This window comes from Fusarium oxysporum, chromosome 15 (genome assembly GCF_000149955.1).
Source record: "Fusarium oxysporum f. sp. lycopersici 4287 chromosome 15, whole genome shotgun sequence".
NCBI classification, from domain to species: Eukaryota; Fungi; Ascomycota; class Sordariomycetes; order Hypocreales; family Nectriaceae; genus Fusarium; species Fusarium oxysporum.
The window spans coordinates 2,314,114-2,334,156 of NC_031000.1; the positions used below are offsets into that span (position 1 = coordinate 2,314,114).

Genomic DNA, 20,043 nt, shown 5'->3' on the forward strand with positions numbered 1-20,043 from the left:
CCAATCTGACTTTCTTTGCTTTTGGTCTCGCTTGATGGTTTCCCTTGCTTAGCAAGCCCTCCAAAGGGTTCCAAGCCGTAGGATCAGATAATTCCGGGGCCGGGAGGATCTGGAAATGCGTGACAAGGTAGAGAATGACAGTGCACAGCGCGCGCGAAGCAACATGACTGGCCACGCACATTCGACCACCCATTACCAATGCGAATTGTGTCAGCGAAGTGAACTGTATCACCAGATAGCCACAGCTTTGGAATTTCAAACGTTTTGCCTGGCCTGTCTCTCTGTTGTCGTCGTCCGGACGAGGCGGGAACCACTGTGTAACGGTCGCACCTGTCAGACATTACGTGTATTCGGTCCATTGATCCAGATTGATATATTTTCTGTCTATTACTATTTTGGTCGACTTGGAACCATTTGTTGCCTGACCTGGAAGAGAAAAATCGTTGACAGCTGATTCCAGCAATCCATGGTAGTTCAGCGGGAGGCGTTGGGGATTCCGTCGATGACCTTCCTTTGCATCTTGGATTAATCCACTGGTGCTTTTGGCACAATGAGCTTGAATCTTTGGAACCTGAGGCAGAAACGTGCCGCATATTCGACACTTGAGTCCATCCCGCTTTGGTGCACCAAGACAAATAATGGGTTGGATCGTCGGCGGTGGATATTGTATTTGATCGAGCTAAGACTGGTTTTGTAATATATGGGGGAGTATTTGAATTGTTTTTGCTAGTTTGCGTCGGCTCTCCGCGTTTATGTCATGATGCCGTGTTCGCAAGTGCGTAGCAACTTCACCAGCAACGCACCCGAACTGACACACTTGACATATAAGGATTTTATATTGAGGAAGCAGAATGAACTGTTAGATTACATCAGACGAGCCTGATTCTATGTTAGAACTCATGGTCGTGGTACAGTAGTGATCGAAAAGTTGAAGTGCCACGGTCAAAATTCTAACTTCTCAAGAATTGCAGTCCCCCCCTTCTAAACGCTAGTTCCTCGCGCATGACGCGCCTAATCAGACAGGAAGCTTGGGGTTGAAAGGATTCAAGGCGTGGTGCTGCTGCAATTTGGCGCTATCGGAAAGTGGTAGGAAAATCCGCGACTCGCTTGTATTTACGGCCCGCTTATAAAGCAAGTTACTCCTGCACGTTTCCTGACCCGACCCCTGTCCGTCTGGTCGTGCTCCGATATTCCTCCACAGCAAGGCTTCCTGGCGCATTCCAAGCCGTCGTGTTCCCACAATCTTCCCAGCAGTTGACAGCGCAGCTCCTTTCTGGGAAGTTGAGGTCTCTTAGGCTAGTTTCCGTCGTGTAGCTTTAGCCATCTCACGAGCAATCGGAATGACGCTCTGCACTACCATATCCTACATTTGCAATTAGATATCGATTCAATATCAGAGATAGCTCAAGTCTTACAAAAACGGACTGTGGTAACAGCCACGACAGTAGACGGAGGATTGAAGCGTCTTTGCCGGCCCAGACCACTCCGCCTGTGCCTTTTTCGACCTCACCGACTACTTTAGTCGCATACTGCTTCGCACTTATTCCATTCTCTTGCATGCGGCCATCAACAAGGCCATGAATGAAGTCCCTAATCTCAAAGTACTGGGAATAATCAGGTACATGGGCCGCATGATGTTCAGAAAAAAAAGTTGGTTTTGACCGCGGAGATAAGCAGGGTAATAGTACGAATTCCGGGAGGTTGAAGTTCGTGACGCCATGTCTCACTGGCCGAGAAAAGAGCAGCCTTGGAGCTGTTGTAAATGCCTAGGCTATTAGAAAATGGCTATAAAGAGAATCTGGCAATCACTCATGAGCGGCATAGGGGCGATTGCGTTAACAGAGGAATTGTTCACAATGCATCCTTTGGTCTTGATCAGAAGAGGGGCAAAGGCTTGAAGCATAGTCAATGGAGCCCAGAAGTTTAGTTCGAACAGCTTCTTGCTCTCCTCAATCGAAACATCCAAAGCCGGTAAAGTGTAGCCCCCGCCACTATTGTTGACGAGAACATCGAGCCCACCACCGGTTTGGCTCTTGACGCTTTCAACAGCAGCGGCGATCGACTCCGTGGATAACACGTCTAGCTTCAGAACCGTGACATTTGCCGCACTGGAGAGACTCGGCGGCAATTTTGATGGGTTACGTGCAGTTGCGAAGACGTGGTAACCTTTGGCGTGAAACGCATCGGCCAATGCTCCGCCAATACCACCAGCAGAGCAGCCGGTGATTAGGACAGACTTTCGTAGAGAATTCATTGAAAAGGATTAAGTTATTAAGTCTCTGCAAGATAAATAGGTCAGGACTGTCAAGTCTCAGATACCATGATATGAAACGAATTCCTGAGCACTTTTATAGAAAGTTTATGGCGAACGCTGACAGGGGGCCCAACATCCGAAATCTGCGCCGAATCCGTGATAGTGACGCAAATACCGGCCGCTATACTCGAAACGGCAAACAAAAAGTTGTCTTGGCACCCTGATTAACCCCACATTATGGGATTTGTCTGGGATTTGTCATCCGTTGTCGTTGTGTCAGGGTATATATGCTCCGCCTTAAACCTTTACCTGTCAGGCATTACGTATATTCGGTCCACTGATTCAGATTGGTGTATTCAGGTTGTGCTGTTTTAAATCTACCCCTGAACTCTCTACTATTTACGTGCGAAATCTTAAAAGATCCCTGTTTGCACGTGAGACCCCAGCGTATGCCTTCTGTTCAACATTACCACGTTAGGCAAACAAAAGGGACGTGCCAAGACTTTCAATATGACAGGATCTGAATCCATCCGTCGATGCAGTCACGAGGAAGCTCATCAGAAGCCATGTCATGCGAGGGAAGAAGAAAAAAGTTCGCCCAGACAAGGGTCAGCCAACGATCGGCAGGAGGGAAAGGACAATGGCTGTTTACACTCAGACAGCACGAATTAAGCTGGAAGAAGTGGGCAGCTTGTATACTTCACTAATACCTAGCCGTGTCGGCTCGGATTTGTCTTTTGCCGAGTTTGCTGCTGATATAGAGCTGCTGATGCTTTTAAACATAGCTAAAGGTTCGTAACTCAGGTTTCCAAGAATCCTCCGCCTTACTGACATGAACTAAGTTACACCATTCGCAAGAAAGGTTATCTTCCCTCTAAAGGTGGCGATTGGCCTTCAGGAAGAGAACAATGAGGGACATTACCCCATTGCACGAGACGCTGTTGGTCTTCACATAACGGCGTTCGCAGTGGAAAGCTTCATCGACAGGGTTCTTCGCCATCTGGAGAGTATCATCAATTTAGCGGCGTTGCTTCATTTCCAGAAAGGCCTGGCACTTCTGAAGTAAAGGCTTCTAGGGGAAGATGAAGAACTAAAAGTTTCCGACTCTACAATCAGTGTGGTCTTGAAGCTTGCTGAAGCTGCACATTTCGATGGGGATTATCAGACATCAAAGCAGCATATGCAAGGCCTTCATAAAATGGTGGACCTGAGAGGAGGTATATATGTGTTCAGGGGCAAAGCCCTTGAAGTAGGGATGTTGAGGTAAACTATACCAACAACTTATAGCCATCGGCTAAATACTGATCCTTCATAGGTGCGATCTTAGCATCGCGACGCACAATGGGTCGAGCTATGTGTTCTTCAGTCAGCCTTCACAGCCGGTTCCGGATTATCCCCATAATCTACTGCGAGCTTGGGACGACAAGATGTGTTCCCAAGGGTACATTGAGATTTCTGAAAGCTTGGACAGCAGTTTGGCGACACTTTGGCGAGTTATGAGAAGATTTTGTGTGCTAGTGAATATTGGGACGCAGACTCAGCAGTTAATACGCCCGCAGACTATCCATGAAACGATGACTGCGGTAATGTATCGCCTGCTGCGCATGGACTTCACTGCCGGCTCGATCAATGAAGCTATACGACATGGGCTATTGGCCTTTTCTTACCATGTGTTCCTGCAGTGGCAAGATATCAAACTCCCTTACCATTGCTTTCCTACTATCTACAAAAACTGCGTACTCGGCCTCGAGCTTGTCGATGGGATATCTTCTCAGCTGATGATTTGGCTCTTAATGACTGGAGCTCTTCAGGGTTGAAAGCCACTCCACCCAATCCACGTAGTGGATCCACTCGTGGATTCCACTGTCCACTCCACTAGCAAAACCCCAGTGGATTGACTAATCCACCGAATCCACTCGGCGATGTCGTGGATGGATTGGGTGGATTTGGGTGGATTAGAAGTGGGGGTAGTTAAGGGGCCAAAAGGGCCCAGCCGAGAGCTAATGTCGCAGGGTAGGCATTAGTAATCTAGCTATACGCTTTAAGTAACTCTGCGGGATGGAATACCCCGCATAAGAGATAACTTAAGACATCAATCAACACATTTTGCTGCTGCTCATGATATTCACTCTAATCCTTTAAGCACGCTCAGTGCGACAGCTAACCCCAAGCTTAACCCCAAGGTCAACCCCAAGGTCAACTTAACCCCAGATCATCAGGTTTAAAAATGAAACAACCAGGATTAACATCACAGCTAGCAACGACAAAAAGCAAACAGGTTAGAATTAGAGTTCACACTACTAACAACAGTTTACTCATTTATTTATTTATTTATCTATTTATCTATCTAGCTATTAATTTATTTATCTATGTCCCTCAATCTATCAGTCAATCGATCAATCAATGCCGCTAGTCCCCAATCCCAATAGCAATTATAATCACCATAATGATAATACCGAGGCAGGAGGAGGCCGGGTCATCCAACTATGCAAAGAGCTCGATGTTCTCATCTGCCTCCTCTGCCCAGTGGCTATCAAGCCCGGTATAGATCAGGTCGAGCATCACTACCGCAACCGCCACAAGACAGCCGGGAGGCAACTGCGGGAGGTCATCGCATTCGCCGCCTCTTTCTCCCCGTCAGGCTCGCAGCCACTGGCGCTTCGAGACCCGACCGACAAGGACATAGAGCTGCCGGCCGGTGGGGGACCACCGATCCCAGGGCTGGAGACATACGCAGGTTTCAGCTGCAAGAGCTGCCGGTACCTAACCCGGGATCGATCTAACCGGGATAGGCATCAGATACTCTCCAAGCATCACGAGGAAGGTGATGATGATGAGGATAATGAGGGCAAGAGGGATGCGCGGTGGCGTATTATACTGAGGTGTTAGGGTTGGGTTTGGCTATTACTACAGGTGAGATTGTGTTAGATACGCACGAATACGATGGGGTGAGTGTATCCAAGTGTGGACCAGAATGTTGTGATGTTATTGATCGTCGACTTGATTCTTTGATCAGTCTGTCAAAGAGGGGTGAAACCCCTCTTTTGGATACGAGAATAATATTGCAATAAGGGAAGTGGAGCCCATTCCTGTTGGATTAGTGATAGCGCCTCGATAAAAGAAACATGTATTTTGTGGGTCCCGGATATATCAATACCGGGTAGCGGGGAAAACACCTAAAAGGACAGAACAGAGAAGAAGAACAGAGACAGAAGCTCCTGGGGACTAGATTGATCCTCAAGTGTGAAAATTAACCCTATTTTAATTGGATATTGACCCTACTCGCGTATCTAACATTTTCCCAGCCGCCAATCTAACAGATTGAGTCCCCACTATCGCATATGTGATCCAAGCCCCACTGTTACATATTATGTGATTCGTCTAAACTCACAGGTGATATAGACCCCAGTCCCTATCACATATGTGATCGAGTCCTACTCCTGTCAAATATCAGAATCCCCTCTTGACTTCTTGGTTCCTGTCAATCAGAATTCTCACCCTCTTCTTCCCCACTTCCATCATCATCATCATCGTCAACGTTACTATCTTTGCCGTCTTCATCATCATCATGTCCGTGGAGAGTAGACTGTCGGCGAATCAATGTCGTCCCAGCATTAGCATCTCCTCCTGTAACACTACCCAATTCCTCTATAAAACCTCGTGGAGGTATACAAACACCGAGAAGTTCTGGAATGGATGTTTTTCGCAAGCTGTGTAGATCACCGTCTGTAGCCATCTGAACCCCAAGGACTCTTAAGTCCCTGGAAAGATCTTGCATATTATTGCCAGGAAGAAGGGGCTTCAGGACGGGCTGGACGACATGCTTGTACGATGCCTCACAAATCTCCAAGAGGTTGGGGAGCTCGTCTGCAACAGCAAGCGCCATGGCACGGAACTTATCCTCTTTTTTAATGCCATCGGTTGGATGAATCTTGTTATAGCACGTAAAGAGGCTCCTGGAGACAAAGACATAAATACCAGCGCCAAAGACGTCTGCCATCACTGTTAGTGGTCGCCAGGCATAGATCTTCTTGGCCAAGGTGCCTTCAGGAAGACCGAGCTTCCTGCTGAGATACTTGGCTATCCTCGTTGAAAGTGCTAACCCCGCGTTAGCGTCTATTCCGTTCTTGGCGAGAAAGTCTTCTATGTCTCTATTTGACCCTGTCGCGGCTGCGCTCGACCAACGATCCCATTCACGAACAAGCGACACTTTCATATCGATCAGTCGAATGTCGTCGTTCGTCACCATGTCGGGGCTGTCGTGCTGAACGGCCTGAGCCCAACGTAGGGTGAAGCTGGATAGTGTCGCCGGGCCACCCTCGCGGATCTCGTCTGCCACCCTGCCCGCGTTCCGGTCGAGTTCGGCGAGATAGCGTCGCGGGTGGCGGCCATAAAGGTGTGTCAGTGCATCAGCGAGCCGTTTCTGACCTCGGCCGCCGAATACCTCATGTAGGACGGCGGTACCTATGACGCAGATCTCTTGCGAGGACAGTCTGCCGCCAAAGTCCCTTTCTTGCAGCCTTCGGGCAACGGCTAGGGTATCGAAAGCCTCATCTCCCTCCTCGGGGTGGTTCTTGAGTCTGCTTTTGGCTCGCAGAGCCTCCACCAGAGTGGCTGGCTTATCATCCCCGCCGAGTGCCTGCTTCGGTGCTCGCGCACCGGCGCCCAGCCGTATCACAACGGGTTCGTCATCGGTCTGAGGGACCTGTGTGAGAATTAGACTGGCAGATGGCCGTGAAGGGATGTCGCCGTCTTCGTTGTCTCGATAATTGCTCAGCACATCCGGCAAAACTTGGGTGGATGCCTGCGCGCCTGGTACGGGAGGAAAGAGTGGCTTCTTCACACGACTCACATGATGGCTTTCCGTCCCCGAATCGCCTTCCTCGCCACTGGCCTGGACACAGTGCTTGGCAAGCTGGTAAACTAGATGCTCCGGTATACCCTTCTTGACGAGGGACGCGTGCCACTGGCCGACAAACTTCTTGAGCTTCTTCTCGTATCTGGAGAGGGTCTTGGGCAGATCAACGAGATCCTGATCATCCGGCGCCTCGGACGACGGCAATGTATGTTGCGTTAATAAGCCAGCAGTGACTGCACTTGATATGGTGCGAGAGGTGGAATCCGGAAGGAAGCTGGATGGCAGACTGCTGTGCGCATCGGCGTCAGGATCCTGCCCAGAGCTGAGTGTCTTCCGCGAGAGAGGCTGACTTGACCTAGCCCCTGACGCGTCAGGGACATCGGCAACGAATAAGCCCGTGTCCGAGGACACTGGCGAACCCTTGTCACGTCTGGGAGCCGTGGTACCGCTGCTGTCCACAGCGTGGCGCGCGGACGATCCGAGCCTCCCGGATCGAGGTCTGGACGTGCTAGAAGAGTTACCGGCATAGTTGGGCAAGCGAACACGTTTAGTAGACTCTGCTGTGACAGCAGAGGCCGGAACCATTGTCCTTTTTCTGCCTGTTGGTGACATATTGCTGGCCTGCCTCTTGATAATTATGACTTCTTTCCATGGCCTCCTCCTTCCTCCTGTTGTAGACGAGGGAGGAAAGGGGTTTAAAATGAAGCGATGAATGTATTCGTAATCTTCCAAGGCTGCCGGGGTATGTCACGGTACGGACTCTGCTCAAACGATCTCGATTGGTCTCCTTGTCTAGAATGTCCCTGTTGCGACAGGGATGTGGATCTATTATATGCCGGAACCAACTCTCTATCACACATGTGATAGTATGCTGGATCTAATAAGCATAGAAGGAAATTACTCAAGTTACATCTAATTTAATAATAGACTTTGGTGCTATAGATGTGTGGAAATTTAAGGGGATGTCTGAGGCCTCTGTCATTTGTAAGTTTGTTCTATTGTTAGCTACCCTAGACTTAGCCCGCAGCATCTTCACAACAAAGCCCAACAAAACACCTTCCTTTGTCATCACACTTTCTTGGCATACAAGTGTTAAGAAAGTGGCCCTGTCTACACCTAAATCCTTAACAAGTGCACAACAAACGACTCAACCTGCGCTTTGCGCAGTCGCAAGCCGCGGCGATGGCCTCGTTTTCGACGAGCCCGCCCGCTGCCCCAGACCCCTTCGATTTAGGGATCCACACTCCCGCTAATCTGAATCGAGGAGCCCGTGCAGCTCTCTTGCAGAATAGCCCTGCGACCGTGAATGGCACCATTGGTGTTTTACCCGTTCCCAGGCAGATGGCCCAGACTCCATCCTCACCACTTATCGCCGCCACCGCTGCTGCAGCTACGGAAGACGCTGCGCGTGCCAACTCACCATCGATCTCTGAACAACAACCAATCTCTATTATCGAGTCGGCCAATGATCTCGCGCGAGAACACGCGGAAGAGTACAACGCCAAGCTGATGGTCTTTCAAACCTTCTGCGCCAAGTTTGAAGAAGCGGCTCAGCAATTCGCTACCGGACCGCAACGCCGTTTCGCTAGACAACTTGCTGACAGCTTCCTCGGCATCTGGAAACGAGAGCTCTCCGGCTCCGGACCTACGACCCCCAAGCCCAGCTACAGCAGCGTCGCCGCCATCTCGCTTCCCGCTGCCCACATTCGCCCAGCCCACCGCCACCATCAGCAACACCGTCAGCAACAACAGCAGCACCGACAATCCGACCCACCTCATCGCCAAGGGCAACAGCCGACCATCGCCCCACTCCGACAAGATCTCCGTGTCTTCATCCGTCTAGAAGCCGGAGCCCCGGCCAGGGCCCACAGTGGCTATGCCATCCGGACCTTAATCCGGGAGAAACTCGGCGCCGTCTCAGACAAGATCCGACAGGTGTTCCAGGTCCGGTCTGGATGGGCCGTCTTGGCTGCCGACTCGGCAACACGCGACTTTCTTGTAGAAAAGCAGGCTGAATGGGCCGCGGAACTGAAACCTATAGCAGTAGAAACGAACAAAGAATGGTTCACCTATGTGGTCTCAGACTTTCCCAAAAGACTGACCGACTTTCACGGTAATGAGGTGGATAGCGACAGCATCGTCAGCGACGAGATAGAAATGCAGACGGGGCTCAAGCCTGTTGACATACGCCCGGCGCGACAATTCTCGGACAACCCTTTGACCAAGGCCCTACTTGTATCCTTTCTGAAGCCCACAAAGAGATTTTGGTCGCTGTTTGGCAGCAGCATGGCCAGACTTGTCGACAAAACTGACCGGCTAAGACAGTGTGAGACGTGCTGGGGCTTTCACTTTGACCGCAACTGTCATAGACGGCCAGTCTGCCAACGCTGCGGCAAGATCGGCCACTCTACTGATGACTGCGCCGCGCCAGAACAGTGCATTAACTGCTTGGGCCCTCACCTGGCTAACTTTCACAGGTGCCCAGCTCGACCGAAGAAAGTGCGCGGCGTGCTGCGCCGACTTACCAAAGAACAGCGAGGACATGTCCGGACCGTAGGCGCGGAGGCATACCGACAACGACAGCGAGAAGCACAACCGGAATTGCACCAAGCCCATAACAGCACGTATGAACGACAAGGCGAGGATGCCGCATCACAAGAGCAGCCGAGCGTTCGTGCCCCAAGCCCAGCTATATCAGAAGCACCATCGTGCATCATGGTGGCCACAACGCCCCAGGTCGGTTACGAAGCAGAGGAGGAGCCTGAGCATCCCAGGCCGGGCTCACCGCGAAAGCGCCGAATAGTTCTCATCACTCGTCCTCATGACTAGGAATAGACACTCGCAGACACGAAGGAACGACAAGAAGCCGCTCAGGATCTTTCAGGCCAACGTCGGCAAGATCCCCCCGGCCCACGACTGCGCCCTGGCGCTGGCCGACTCGGAACGATATGACATTGTACTCCTGCAGGAGCCGTGGACGACTCATACAGAGACCCGCTTTCTGACCAAAACTCACCCGGCATACGACACATTCACACCAGTCGACATGTGGAACAGCAACGACACTCGGCCTAGAGTGATGACATATGTCAGGCGAGACCCAAGATTTCTCGCCGACCAGATCCGGCCCTTTCAAACTCGCGATATTCTCTGGCTCACGATCAATGGCATGACGATCGTCAACTTCTATCGCCAGAACGACGAGAGGGATTCCCTAAACACGCTGCTTCGCTGGCCTGTTCCGGAGCGCTGCCTCGTTGCTGGCGATTTCAATGCCAGGCATCGTAGTTGGCAGACGGGCCAAGCGACGAACCGCGGCCATGAGGTAGCAGGATGGGCGTCAGAGAATGACCTCAACCTTCTCAACACTCTAGATATCCCGACAAATCCACACGGCAACACGATTGATCTGGCCTTCACCAATATGCCACTGGCCGAAGCTACCGTCGAGGACCATCTCGCCACTAGCTCCGACCACTTCACGCTCAGCTTGACCTTCCTTGACATCAGATCGACTCCGGTACAACCGGCCAAGATCCGAGTTGAGACGGAAGACGAGCTTAAACGATTCGTCGAGATTGTAGAACTGGGAGCCACGGAAATCCCCCTCACAGATTCGACCCCTGCGGAGCTGGACGAGCTCGCGTCTTCACTTGTAAGTCTACTAACATCAGCAGCGAAAGCAGCTGGCCGGCCCGCGCGGAAAGGCGGACGCCCAGCCCCCTGGTGGACGGAGGAGTGCGCCTGCGCTGCGGCTGCTTTCCGGGCCATCAGAAGAAGCTACCCCTGCGGCTTCAACCAGGACGTTCAGATCGCCAAAAGAGACTTTCATCGTGTGGTCCGTCGGGCTAAGAGGCAGTATTGGCGGAACCTCATCGACAACTTCTCCAGCAGTAGCGCTGTTTTCAAAGCTGTCCGATGGTTGAAATCCCCTGGAGCCTTTCAGCCCCCGCCCTTGCAGGTTGACAACGTCGTGTACGAAAGCCAGATGGACAAAGCCAACGCACTCCGACAGGCTACGCTGGAACGAAGAACTGCGGAGGACGACATCGCAAACGCTTGGACACCAGTATCTCCTTCTAGGTTGATTCCTTTCTCGCCCAGGGTCTCGCTAGATGAGGCGCAGTGTGCGACCATCCAGACAGGCAATACATCGCCAGGGTCAGATAACATCACCGTCAATCTTCTCCAAGCCGTATGGCACATCATCGGAACACATGTCCGCCGCTTGTTCGAAGGATGCCTTTCCGCAGGCCATCATCCGAAACCATTCAAGGAGGCGGAGGTGGTCATGATCGCGAAACCGGGGCGAAGAGACCTCACTGAGCCACGGGCATGGCGGCCTATCTCGCTGCTCTCCTGCCTTGGCAAGGGACTAGAGCGACTGATTGCACGCCGCCTAGCCTGGGCAGCCGTTTACTACAGCGTCCTTCACCCGCAACAAGCTGGAGCGCTTCCCAAGAGGTCTGCGACAGACCTGGTGACAGCTCTGATCCATGATATCGAAGAAGCATTTGCACGCAAGAAGGTGGCGACTCTAGTCACAATGGATGTCCAAGGTGCTTTTGACACTGTCATGCGCAACAGGCTCGTCCTGCGCCTTCGTGAGCAAGGCTGGCCTGACTATTTGGCTCGTTGGGCCGGCTCCTTCATGAGCGGCCGGTCTGCGCGTGTCAGGTACCAGGATACCGTCACGCCCTCTTCTCCCCTTCAGTGCGGGCTCCCTCAGGGATCGCCGGTATCGCCGATACTCTTCCTACTCTATACTGAGCCAATCTATCGACTAGGCAATCCCTGGGGTCGCTTCGGCTATGCAGATGACACTGCCATCCTGTCTATAGGCGACACAGTAGATGAGACTACTGCCATGGCATCCAGCTCCATCGCAGAGATGGTGCGTTGGGGCGCGGCAAACGGCGTCTCCTTCGACCCAAAGAAGACCGAAGTAATGCACTTCTCCCGCAGTAAGCTCAGCACCGCGCCGGCAGTACGTCACGGCGATGTCGAGAAACACCCCGAGCTAGCTCTGCGCTGGCTTGGCATTTGGCTCGACAGCAGACTATCATTCCGCGTCCACGTCGAGAAGTGGGCGGCGAAGGCAAAGGCCGTCGCCTACCACTTGCGAGGACTCACCAACACAATACATGGCCCTCTTCCGAGTGCCGTGCGAGGTGCCGTCAGAGCTTGTGTTGAGCCGGTGCTACTCCACGGATCTGAAGCGTGGTACCCGGGCACCAACAGGCCGCGGTGGAGCCAGCCCAACAAAGACACACCGTCTAGTAACCAGCATCTCATACAGAGAATGAACAAAGCCTTGAATCAATCCATGAGAGCTATAGTGCCCGTCTGGGAAAACGACACCCATCACCATCTTGCACAGAGAAAGTGGGATACCACCAGTCGATCAACTGCTCGAAGCCAGACGACTCAGGTTCTCCGCACGACTCAAATCACTCCACGACACCCATCCTCTTGTGAGAAGAGCGGCGCCACCGCGTCAGCCTACTTACCATGATCTCATCAAGCGCAAATACCAAGCACAAGCAGAAAGCAGCTTTAGAACACGTCTCCGACGCACAGACGAGCTTCTCGGGCAGTGCGCGCGTCCCAAGCTCATCCAGAAACGCTTCCAACAAGAACAGATACCACCACTACAGACTGCATCGAAAGAGAAGACAGCTGAGGCTTTCCTCCGCTGGGTCAAGTCACTCGACCCGCTCACCTTGGTCGTCTACTCGGACGGCTCTCTGTCCGAGAAAGGGGTTGCAAGCTACGGCTTCACCATTCACCAGGACGACTTGCCCATCTTTGATGGATCGGATCGCCTTGGACCTGCTGAGGTCTTCGACGCTGAAGCTACCGGGGCGTTGGAGGGCCTCAAGGCTGCCCTAAACCTGCGAGAATCAGCAACACAAAACATTTTCATCTGCCTAGATAACCTGGCGGCCGCCACGTGCCTGCAAGGCACACCATCCGACTCCTCTCAACACATCTTTCTCGAGTTCCAGGCTCTGGTGACATCGCATGGAGCCGTCCAGGTCCGTTGGGTACCAGGACACACTGACATCCCTGGCAACGAACAGGCCGACAAACTGGCAAAAGCAGCATCATCACTCCCTGAGCCCGAAGGTGCTCGCTCAACGTTGGCTTACCTACGAAGGATCGCAAGACAAAAACCGAAGGACACATTCAAGGCATGGTGGTCCGCTTCCGCTCCTGAGCAGTACAAGAGACTCAATCTCAAGGCGACTATAGGCTGCCCGCCGGAGCTATCACTCCCGCGTGTAGCCTTGCACCATCTGCTGGCAGCGAGATCCCTCCATGGAGACTTCGCTGCATACCACGAGAGGTTCGACCACGACGATGCACGCCTAGTCTGCTCATGCGGCCGACGCAAAGCACCGGATCACATCTTCTACTGCAGAAAGGTGCCACCGCGCCATCGGATGAGGCTCGCACCCTCACCGAATGCAGCGGTCAACCTTACAATGGGAAGAGACTTCACCAAATTTGTCGACTTGTCCAAGAACAGCGCGTTCTTTGGAAAGATTTGTCCTCGCTATTAGGCGACCGCGACCCGAGAGGCACTCGCAACTCTCCTTCCCTCTTTATCCTTTCACATTTCCTTTGTCACCTTTCTCTCTCATACATATTCATGGCCGGGTGAAGGGCGTTGCTGCGCCCTTCATCTGGCCGAGAACATTTGAGGCAGTCCCGAGCTGCCGCGTGCACAAGCTGATCTCAGCTTCTCTGACATCAGGACTGATGAACGGCTGCAATTTTGCAGCCACGCCTGGTCATCCCGCTGACGGGTAACAGGCTCGGTACGATGCGCCATTTGTGCCGATGATATGCTGGATAGTGTGTAATCTGTCGACGCGTTCGTAGAAATTGGATTTCAAGGGGGGTGTCTAATTTCGCGTCGCGAATGATAATCCCCCGTAACCAATGGCTTTCTGTACTTAGCGTTTAGATAGATCCGATTTTCCCTAGCCCAGCACGTCCTGTGCCCCATTAGGGGACTTTCGGGGCCTACGGCCCCCCGGACGAAAAATATACATAACATAACATAACATAACATAACAACAAAGCCCAAGCAATATTCCAGACTAGGTCAACGACCATTATTACGCATCAAGCATTCACATCACCATCTCCGTCATGGCTCCAGAGCGCGAGAAAGCCAAAGGCACGTCAAGAATGCGGTCTAAGCCCAAGGATCGCAAGGGAAGAGGTGTTTCTTCCTCCCGCTCGACTGCGTCCGGCGTCCATGCAACCCGACCTCAGGACACCATCCTGCGATACCTGCAGTCGAGTTCGCCTTTACCCGTAGCGTCGCCAAGAGTGGCAAGCTCTGGCACGCTATGTTCGAATTTCTCCTCTGCCACCAGCAACAGCAGGTTTGCCAGCAGACTGAGCAATGGCAGCAACACAGGCCCCGTCGCAACAAGCACTGCCTTCCCCGAGCCATTATCATCATCATCATCATCCTCTCTGAGGTCGAATGTGTCACCGTCGATCGATGAGTCCTACTGTACGCAGTCGTGGTGGTAACATGACAGGATACAACGCAACTGGCCCGTGCACGTTGCTAGGTCATGTATATTAGTTATTTCACATAACATAAGTTATGGATCTTATGGCGATAGCATGATTTGATATCATCCTGGTGCTCTCTCCAACCCACCCAATTAAAATAATGTTATGGCTCTCTTTATTAACAAGACCGCGAGGCTCATTTCTACACAATTCCCGACCGTAATTGCCGCTCTGAATATTCTCCCTCTCTGGCGCCAAATAAGGTTTTTAACTTGTGTTTGGGATTTTGGGTCGGAAGATAACCGAAGTAATTCGGAGAAAAGGAAAACTAACTTCTCAGCTCATCTCGTACAACAACAAATTGAGATATGCATATTCAGAAGAGATTGAGGGCCCTCTATCAACAAGCCCCTCTTTCAACCAACATGCGCCGCTACTTCACCTAATCTCATATTCCGCGCACTAAACAAAACACTTCACCGTCAGTGCAGACTACAATGTTTTTGGTACCATGATTTAGCCACGTTATTCCATTACCCCCGTTACATTCCAGAAGGCCCAGGGAGTTGTCTCAGGCCTTATTGCCGTCCTGACACGGACTAATTATACCTGTACCCAGCTGCTGGATGATGACTGATTAGATATCAAGCTGTCCACAGATTTGAGTGCTTCACTTGCAACGTATCGTTGAATGAGAGCACATTCGCAATCGCCATGCATTAAGAGTTGGGATTTTAGTTGGAAAACCTTCTCTTTTAGGTCGTTGCAGCAAGAAGACAGTTGTTGGTGCCGGTCTTGCAGTTCTTCCACCTGGGCGGTCAAGGCATCTTGTTCATCCTGCTTGCGAGCACGACACTTGGCAGCAGCCTGCCGGTATCGCTCCAAGGCCTTCATGTAGCGGTCGTTCTTAGCCCGGCTTGGCTCGGCTCTCCTCCCTTGCGCATCCTTGGTTTCACAAAGCAGCCGCCTGCTTCTCGTCTTTTTACCTGGCTTAATCCACTTGGAAGACTCCAATGTTAAGTTAGACAGGCTCGAGTCTAGAAAAATGGCGTCGGTTGGGTTTCTCTGGCTGTTATGATGGTTTTCTGAACCGTCAGGTGTCGTGTCCCAGGTTGAGGGAGCTTGTGCTGTTGAACGATTGTTTCCATTATATTGCTGGATAGTGGAGAATATGGACAATGCAGAGGATGGATTTGAAGCGTCCTATAGGCTCGCCTCTGCCAACCCACTACCAATGATATCATCTTTGATGTGGTACTCCGAGGATGGAGTCGAGAGATATAACGGTTCGGAATTGGACGAGTTCATCGTAGAAGAAGCAGTTGATGAAACAATCCAATGCCATGGAATCAGATATTCCGGCATATCTCCCCGAGCGAAATGAAAATAAGACTGGTCTTGAGCGGACCCATCCCAGTCAACAAGGGAAGCCATGTCAAAGTCGGAATATCGAGACTTTTCTGAAGTTGTAAAAATAAAGCCTGCCGCGATCTTTTTCACAGACACTTAAGACTCCAGATCAAGTCTGAAATCTTAGATGACTAAACCTGTGTCAAAGGCAGTTTCAGAGCGGCGTGGTTTAATTGGCGAGAACGAAGGGTACACAAAGGTGCAAGTTGACTCAGCCACCAGGAAACGAGAGTAACTTGAAGCAGCTGAGTGCTCACTCCGGGGATAAAACCATCGACCGCTGCATGAAGCCATAGATCCTTTACTCTTTTTATTCTAGGACTGGCAGAGGCCAGGGTCCCGGCTTCGATTTCAGGGGTCGCCTTAATCCCAACGCAACCTTGAGTGAAGGTCTGACCATGCTTTTTATGGTACGTGCGGCGACATGCGATAACTCTCAGCTCTCATATCTTATGAGCTGTTATCTCTATATGCCCAAAGATAATCGCCAAGATACAAGGTGGAGCATCACACATATGGTACCTCTAAATCGTGAAATTCAGTCGTGATCTGCATCACATCAGATCACCGCAATCCTGAGTTCTTGATGAACTAAAGGACTCATGACAGTGATATGACATCGCATGGTTACCTTAAAAATCTGCAGACTACTGTATGCAGGCTGCGATCTATAGGCTTTGATGAAGCCATAAAAACGAGTCATCAGGTAATGATCCGATGCCGGCCGTTAGCCGCCCCCACACGTGGAAATTATTGCTTCACTTAAATCCTTTGTGGCTAAGCTAAGAATAAGGGATAACTAATCAGCTTTTCTTCTAAAGTTCACAGCGAAGTTAATCTCTGAATTGTTGTCCCAGTACTCCTGACCATTCACAGCATATCGCACGCAAAAGAACAGAGGATTCAGGACGAACTCATCCAGATCAGACATGGCAATCCCGAAAACGAATTTGTCATACTCTTGCCCCTCCCTAGTCTTCGCCGCACGGTAATAACACGCCGGCGTCTCTGAGATGGTCTTCCAATAATCCCGCGTAAAACGGCAAACAATGGATTTATCAAAGGCCAAGTTGGCTACTACAACGAAAGCCAAAGAGAGCCAGGTGGCCACCTGAAAAGTAGAGCCTTTCTACTCTCACAGGCATCGGCTTTCGGGTGCTGTCATTTTCGGGAAAGTTGAGTGCGACAGCCTCCCATCGAGGCTGTTTGATAATTTGACTGCTGGCTAGATGTTTATGCACGGTTGAGATTTCGTATGCAGATGATCCAGTCTTCCAAATATTGGCAGGCTTGTCGGACTTGAAAAAGTAACAGACTTGCTCCAGTTGCGAGTGGAAATTAACAGTCTTAGGTGAAGTTGGCTTTCCCTCGCCACCGCACATGCGTAGAGCTGGACGAGACTGCGACTGACTCTTTAATTTTCTTCGGGGTTTTTCTTTCATTCATGTGTGACAGCTTCGCTATGGCTGGGACGCTCATAGTGTGAGTCTTGCCTCCATAGGTTGAAATGTGGCTCAGTGAAGAATATTAACTCCAACAGAAGGACAATGGTGAAATGCATGAGCTTACGGACAAACTGTTGAGCTGCCCTGCCTGGGAGGAATTTGACTAAGGGTCATATGCTGAGGATTATATAAAAGTCCGGAGACTGCTTTTTTGCTGGTCCTGTAATATATGGCAAACTCCGAAATCCACGAGCAGTTCCTTGGAGGTTGGTAACTCGGCAGACCTTCTGATCGGGGAGCCGGGCTTCGGTGACATAATGAAGCATGGATAGTGGTCTCATATCGATCTAACAATTTTATTTACTAACTTTGGACGTCTCGCGCTTTCGGGCTATGTACACTGATTAAATGTTAATGTAACCACACAGATCTCCCTCACAATCATGACCGTCAGCGCTAGGATCATCAGATCATGCTGGCCAGCCAATCACTACCTTACGTCCTGATCACAGTACTCACACGCAAGATTCCAGTCCGTGCTAGCATTTTGCCGACCCACCACAATCCCTGGACCCTGGAGCATTCACTAAACCCCGCCATTGTATGCACCCAGTGCATCTCAGCCGCAAGTCTTTGCGATTGCAACATGCTCTGATCGGCGAGTTGGAAGACAGAGAATATGGTTCTAGACTCTGAGGGTAGGTGAGACTTAGAGGCTGCAATCTCCTGATTTCATATAAACAGAGCATCATGATATGACCGGGTCATCAATAGTCAAACATGAGTCTCGTGATTAAGGTTTTGTGTGGATATGGCCTCACTTCATAATGGCACCAGCAGCCACTGGATCATGGGACTCCAGGCTCGATTCTAGCCGGCCGTATTCCTCAAATTATCTGGCAAATGAGCATAAATTTCATTCATCTCGACTGGGGATTTGTTCAACTCGACCTTTTTCAGTCAACATACCAGATTTCACTACAGTTTAGGTCTGAAATTATTCTCCTACGCTGAGCATTGAATAGCCCCTCCTGAACCCTCTAACGTGGTTGATAAGCGAGTGAGTCAGACAAGCAAGTGAGTCAGCTTAACCTATACCTTAAAAGCTACTTTTAAAAAGCCTATATAAAATTCAAGCTAACCCTAAAATAGCTAGAATTAAGATATTATATATTTAACTATTTAAAACAGCTTCTTTCTAAATTAAAGAATTGTATTTAATTTATTATATAAGTAAAATGAAAAAAGCCTTATTTACACTACTTACACTGTGTAAATAAGCTTTTCTATATAAAATAAAATAGCTAAAAATTTAAAAAAAATATTTCTATAAATAAATAGCTACATATTATGTAAAAACAGTTTTTTTAGATTCTTAGCTATTTTATTTAAGGTAGCTAGGCACTATAGGGTAGGCTATTTTTAGCTATACAGTGCGCTGACTCACTCGCTTGTCTGACTCACTCGCTTATCAACCACGTTACTGTTACAAACTCTATCAGAACTTAACGGTACCGTGTGGTCAAGGGATTGCCGGTCGCCGGCTGCATTGCGGATCGGTTTGAGTGTCTAGCCCATCCTCCTGCAAAAGCTGCGAACCATCCCATACGCATTTAAGATTTGTCCTGGCGATTGATCTGACCAATAACCGATGTCCGCACTGAACTATATAACAATCTTAACCCAATAAAGGGCCTGGAGAGGCCTCCATATGTCGTTGTCCAGGAAGCGGGGGCCGGCGAACCGCATCTCGGGAGTGTCACAATCTCTACAGCCCACCGCCGACACGTTAATGTTCATCGATGAAGAATGTGGGCGGCCATGTGTGCCAAAATGGCTACCTGTTCAGAGGGACACTAAGAAAAAATGACGGGCATTTTCTCCAAAACACGACTCTTATTATAAAACAAACCAATATCCTCGTTGCTTCCAGGATAACCAAGAAAATAATGCTTTGTATATCTCACGCATCGAAACACAACCCATACAGACCTCACGAATGTAAGAATTCTAGGTCGTTACAGCGAGGATCTTCGTGTCTGGGCGTCATGAAGGAAACCTGGTAGGAGTGACGGCATTACCTACATATACATAAGCGGCGATCAAAATGTCCCTTTACCAGTGACTAAAACATACTAGCCAGGCACCAACTATTATGAGAAGGGCTGAAAAAAAAAAAAAGTAGAATAAGAAGACTTTCGAGGATTATATTGTCACCTTATTGCTGTAAGGATCAGAAGTCGGACTAAAGTGGGGCTGAGGGGCATTTGATCGAGATTACAGAGAACGAGAAAGAAGTCGACGTTGACAGACGGTGCTTGATGCCCGTACCCACGTGAGTACAGTATAAATCATCCCCCTATATCTTCATCTAGCGTGGACTTACTGATGGTTTCTCTTATTAAAATCTCAAAGCAATCTTGAGAGAAACGATTAAAATGAACAAGTGATTATTAACACTGTAGAAGCGGTACATAGGTGCTTATTAACACAAATCAATGTCAGATCAACAATTAGGGGAGTTGATGGTATTGCTG

The 20,043-nt window shown here is 50.2% G+C and overlaps 6 protein-coding genes across 6 annotated transcripts; 2 read left to right on the top strand and 4 right to left on the bottom strand.

Annotated features, from left to right (window-relative positions):
• Positions 1–1,291: 1,291 nt before the first annotated feature.
• Positions 1,292–2,254, bottom strand: FOXG_15603 (uncharacterized protein; the record flags this gene model as incomplete). The annotated part of the gene is made up of 4 exons (XM_018395688.1): positions 1,292–1,363; positions 1,416–1,604; positions 1,663–1,766; positions 1,810–2,254. The coding sequence occupies 4 exons, from the start codon at positions 2,252–2,254 to the stop codon at positions 1,292–1,294; spliced, it is 810 nt and encodes a 269-aa protein (XP_018255928.1).
• A 2,403-nt stretch (positions 2,255–4,657) lies between these two features.
• Positions 4,658–5,190, top strand: FOXG_22089 (uncharacterized protein; the record flags this gene model as incomplete). The annotated part of the gene is made up of 1 exon (XM_018402474.1): positions 4,658–5,190. One exon carries the CDS (start codon positions 4,658–4,660, stop codon positions 5,141–5,143), a length of 486 nt encoding a protein of 161 aa, XP_018255929.1. The 3' UTR covers positions 5,144–5,190.
• Positions 5,191–5,489: 299 nt separating this feature from the next.
• FOXG_15604 (uncharacterized protein) lies at positions 5,490–7,724 on the bottom strand (the record flags this gene model as incomplete). The annotated part of the gene is made up of 2 exons (XM_018395689.1): positions 5,490–6,959; positions 7,107–7,724. The coding sequence occupies 2 exons, from the start codon at positions 7,722–7,724 to the stop codon at positions 5,736–5,738; spliced, it is 1,842 nt and encodes a 613-aa protein (XP_018255930.1). The 3' UTR covers positions 5,490–5,735.
• A 6,549-nt stretch (positions 7,725–14,273) lies between these two features.
• FOXG_22090 (uncharacterized protein) lies at positions 14,274–14,638 on the top strand (the record flags this gene model as incomplete). The annotated part of the gene is made up of 2 exons (XM_018402475.1): positions 14,274–14,346; positions 14,400–14,638. The coding sequence occupies 2 exons, from the start codon at positions 14,274–14,276 to the stop codon at positions 14,636–14,638; spliced, it is 312 nt and encodes a 103-aa protein (XP_018255931.1).
• A 616-nt stretch (positions 14,639–15,254) lies between these two features.
• FOXG_22091 (uncharacterized protein) lies at positions 15,255–16,085 on the bottom strand (the record flags this gene model as incomplete). Its single annotated transcript, XM_018402476.1, has 2 exons — positions 15,255–15,778; positions 15,881–16,085. 2 exons carry the CDS (start codon positions 16,083–16,085, stop codon positions 15,255–15,257), a joined length of 729 nt encoding a protein of 242 aa, XP_018255932.1.
• A 670-nt stretch (positions 16,086–16,755) lies between these two features.
• FOXG_22092 (uncharacterized protein) lies at positions 16,756–18,170 on the bottom strand. Its single transcript, XM_018402477.1, has one exon. The coding sequence runs from the start codon at positions 17,501–17,503 to the stop codon at positions 17,120–17,122; it is 384 nt and encodes a 127-aa protein (XP_018255933.1). The 5' UTR covers positions 17,504–18,170; the 3' UTR covers positions 16,756–17,119.
• Between the last annotated feature and the right edge of the window lie 1,873 nt (positions 18,171–20,043).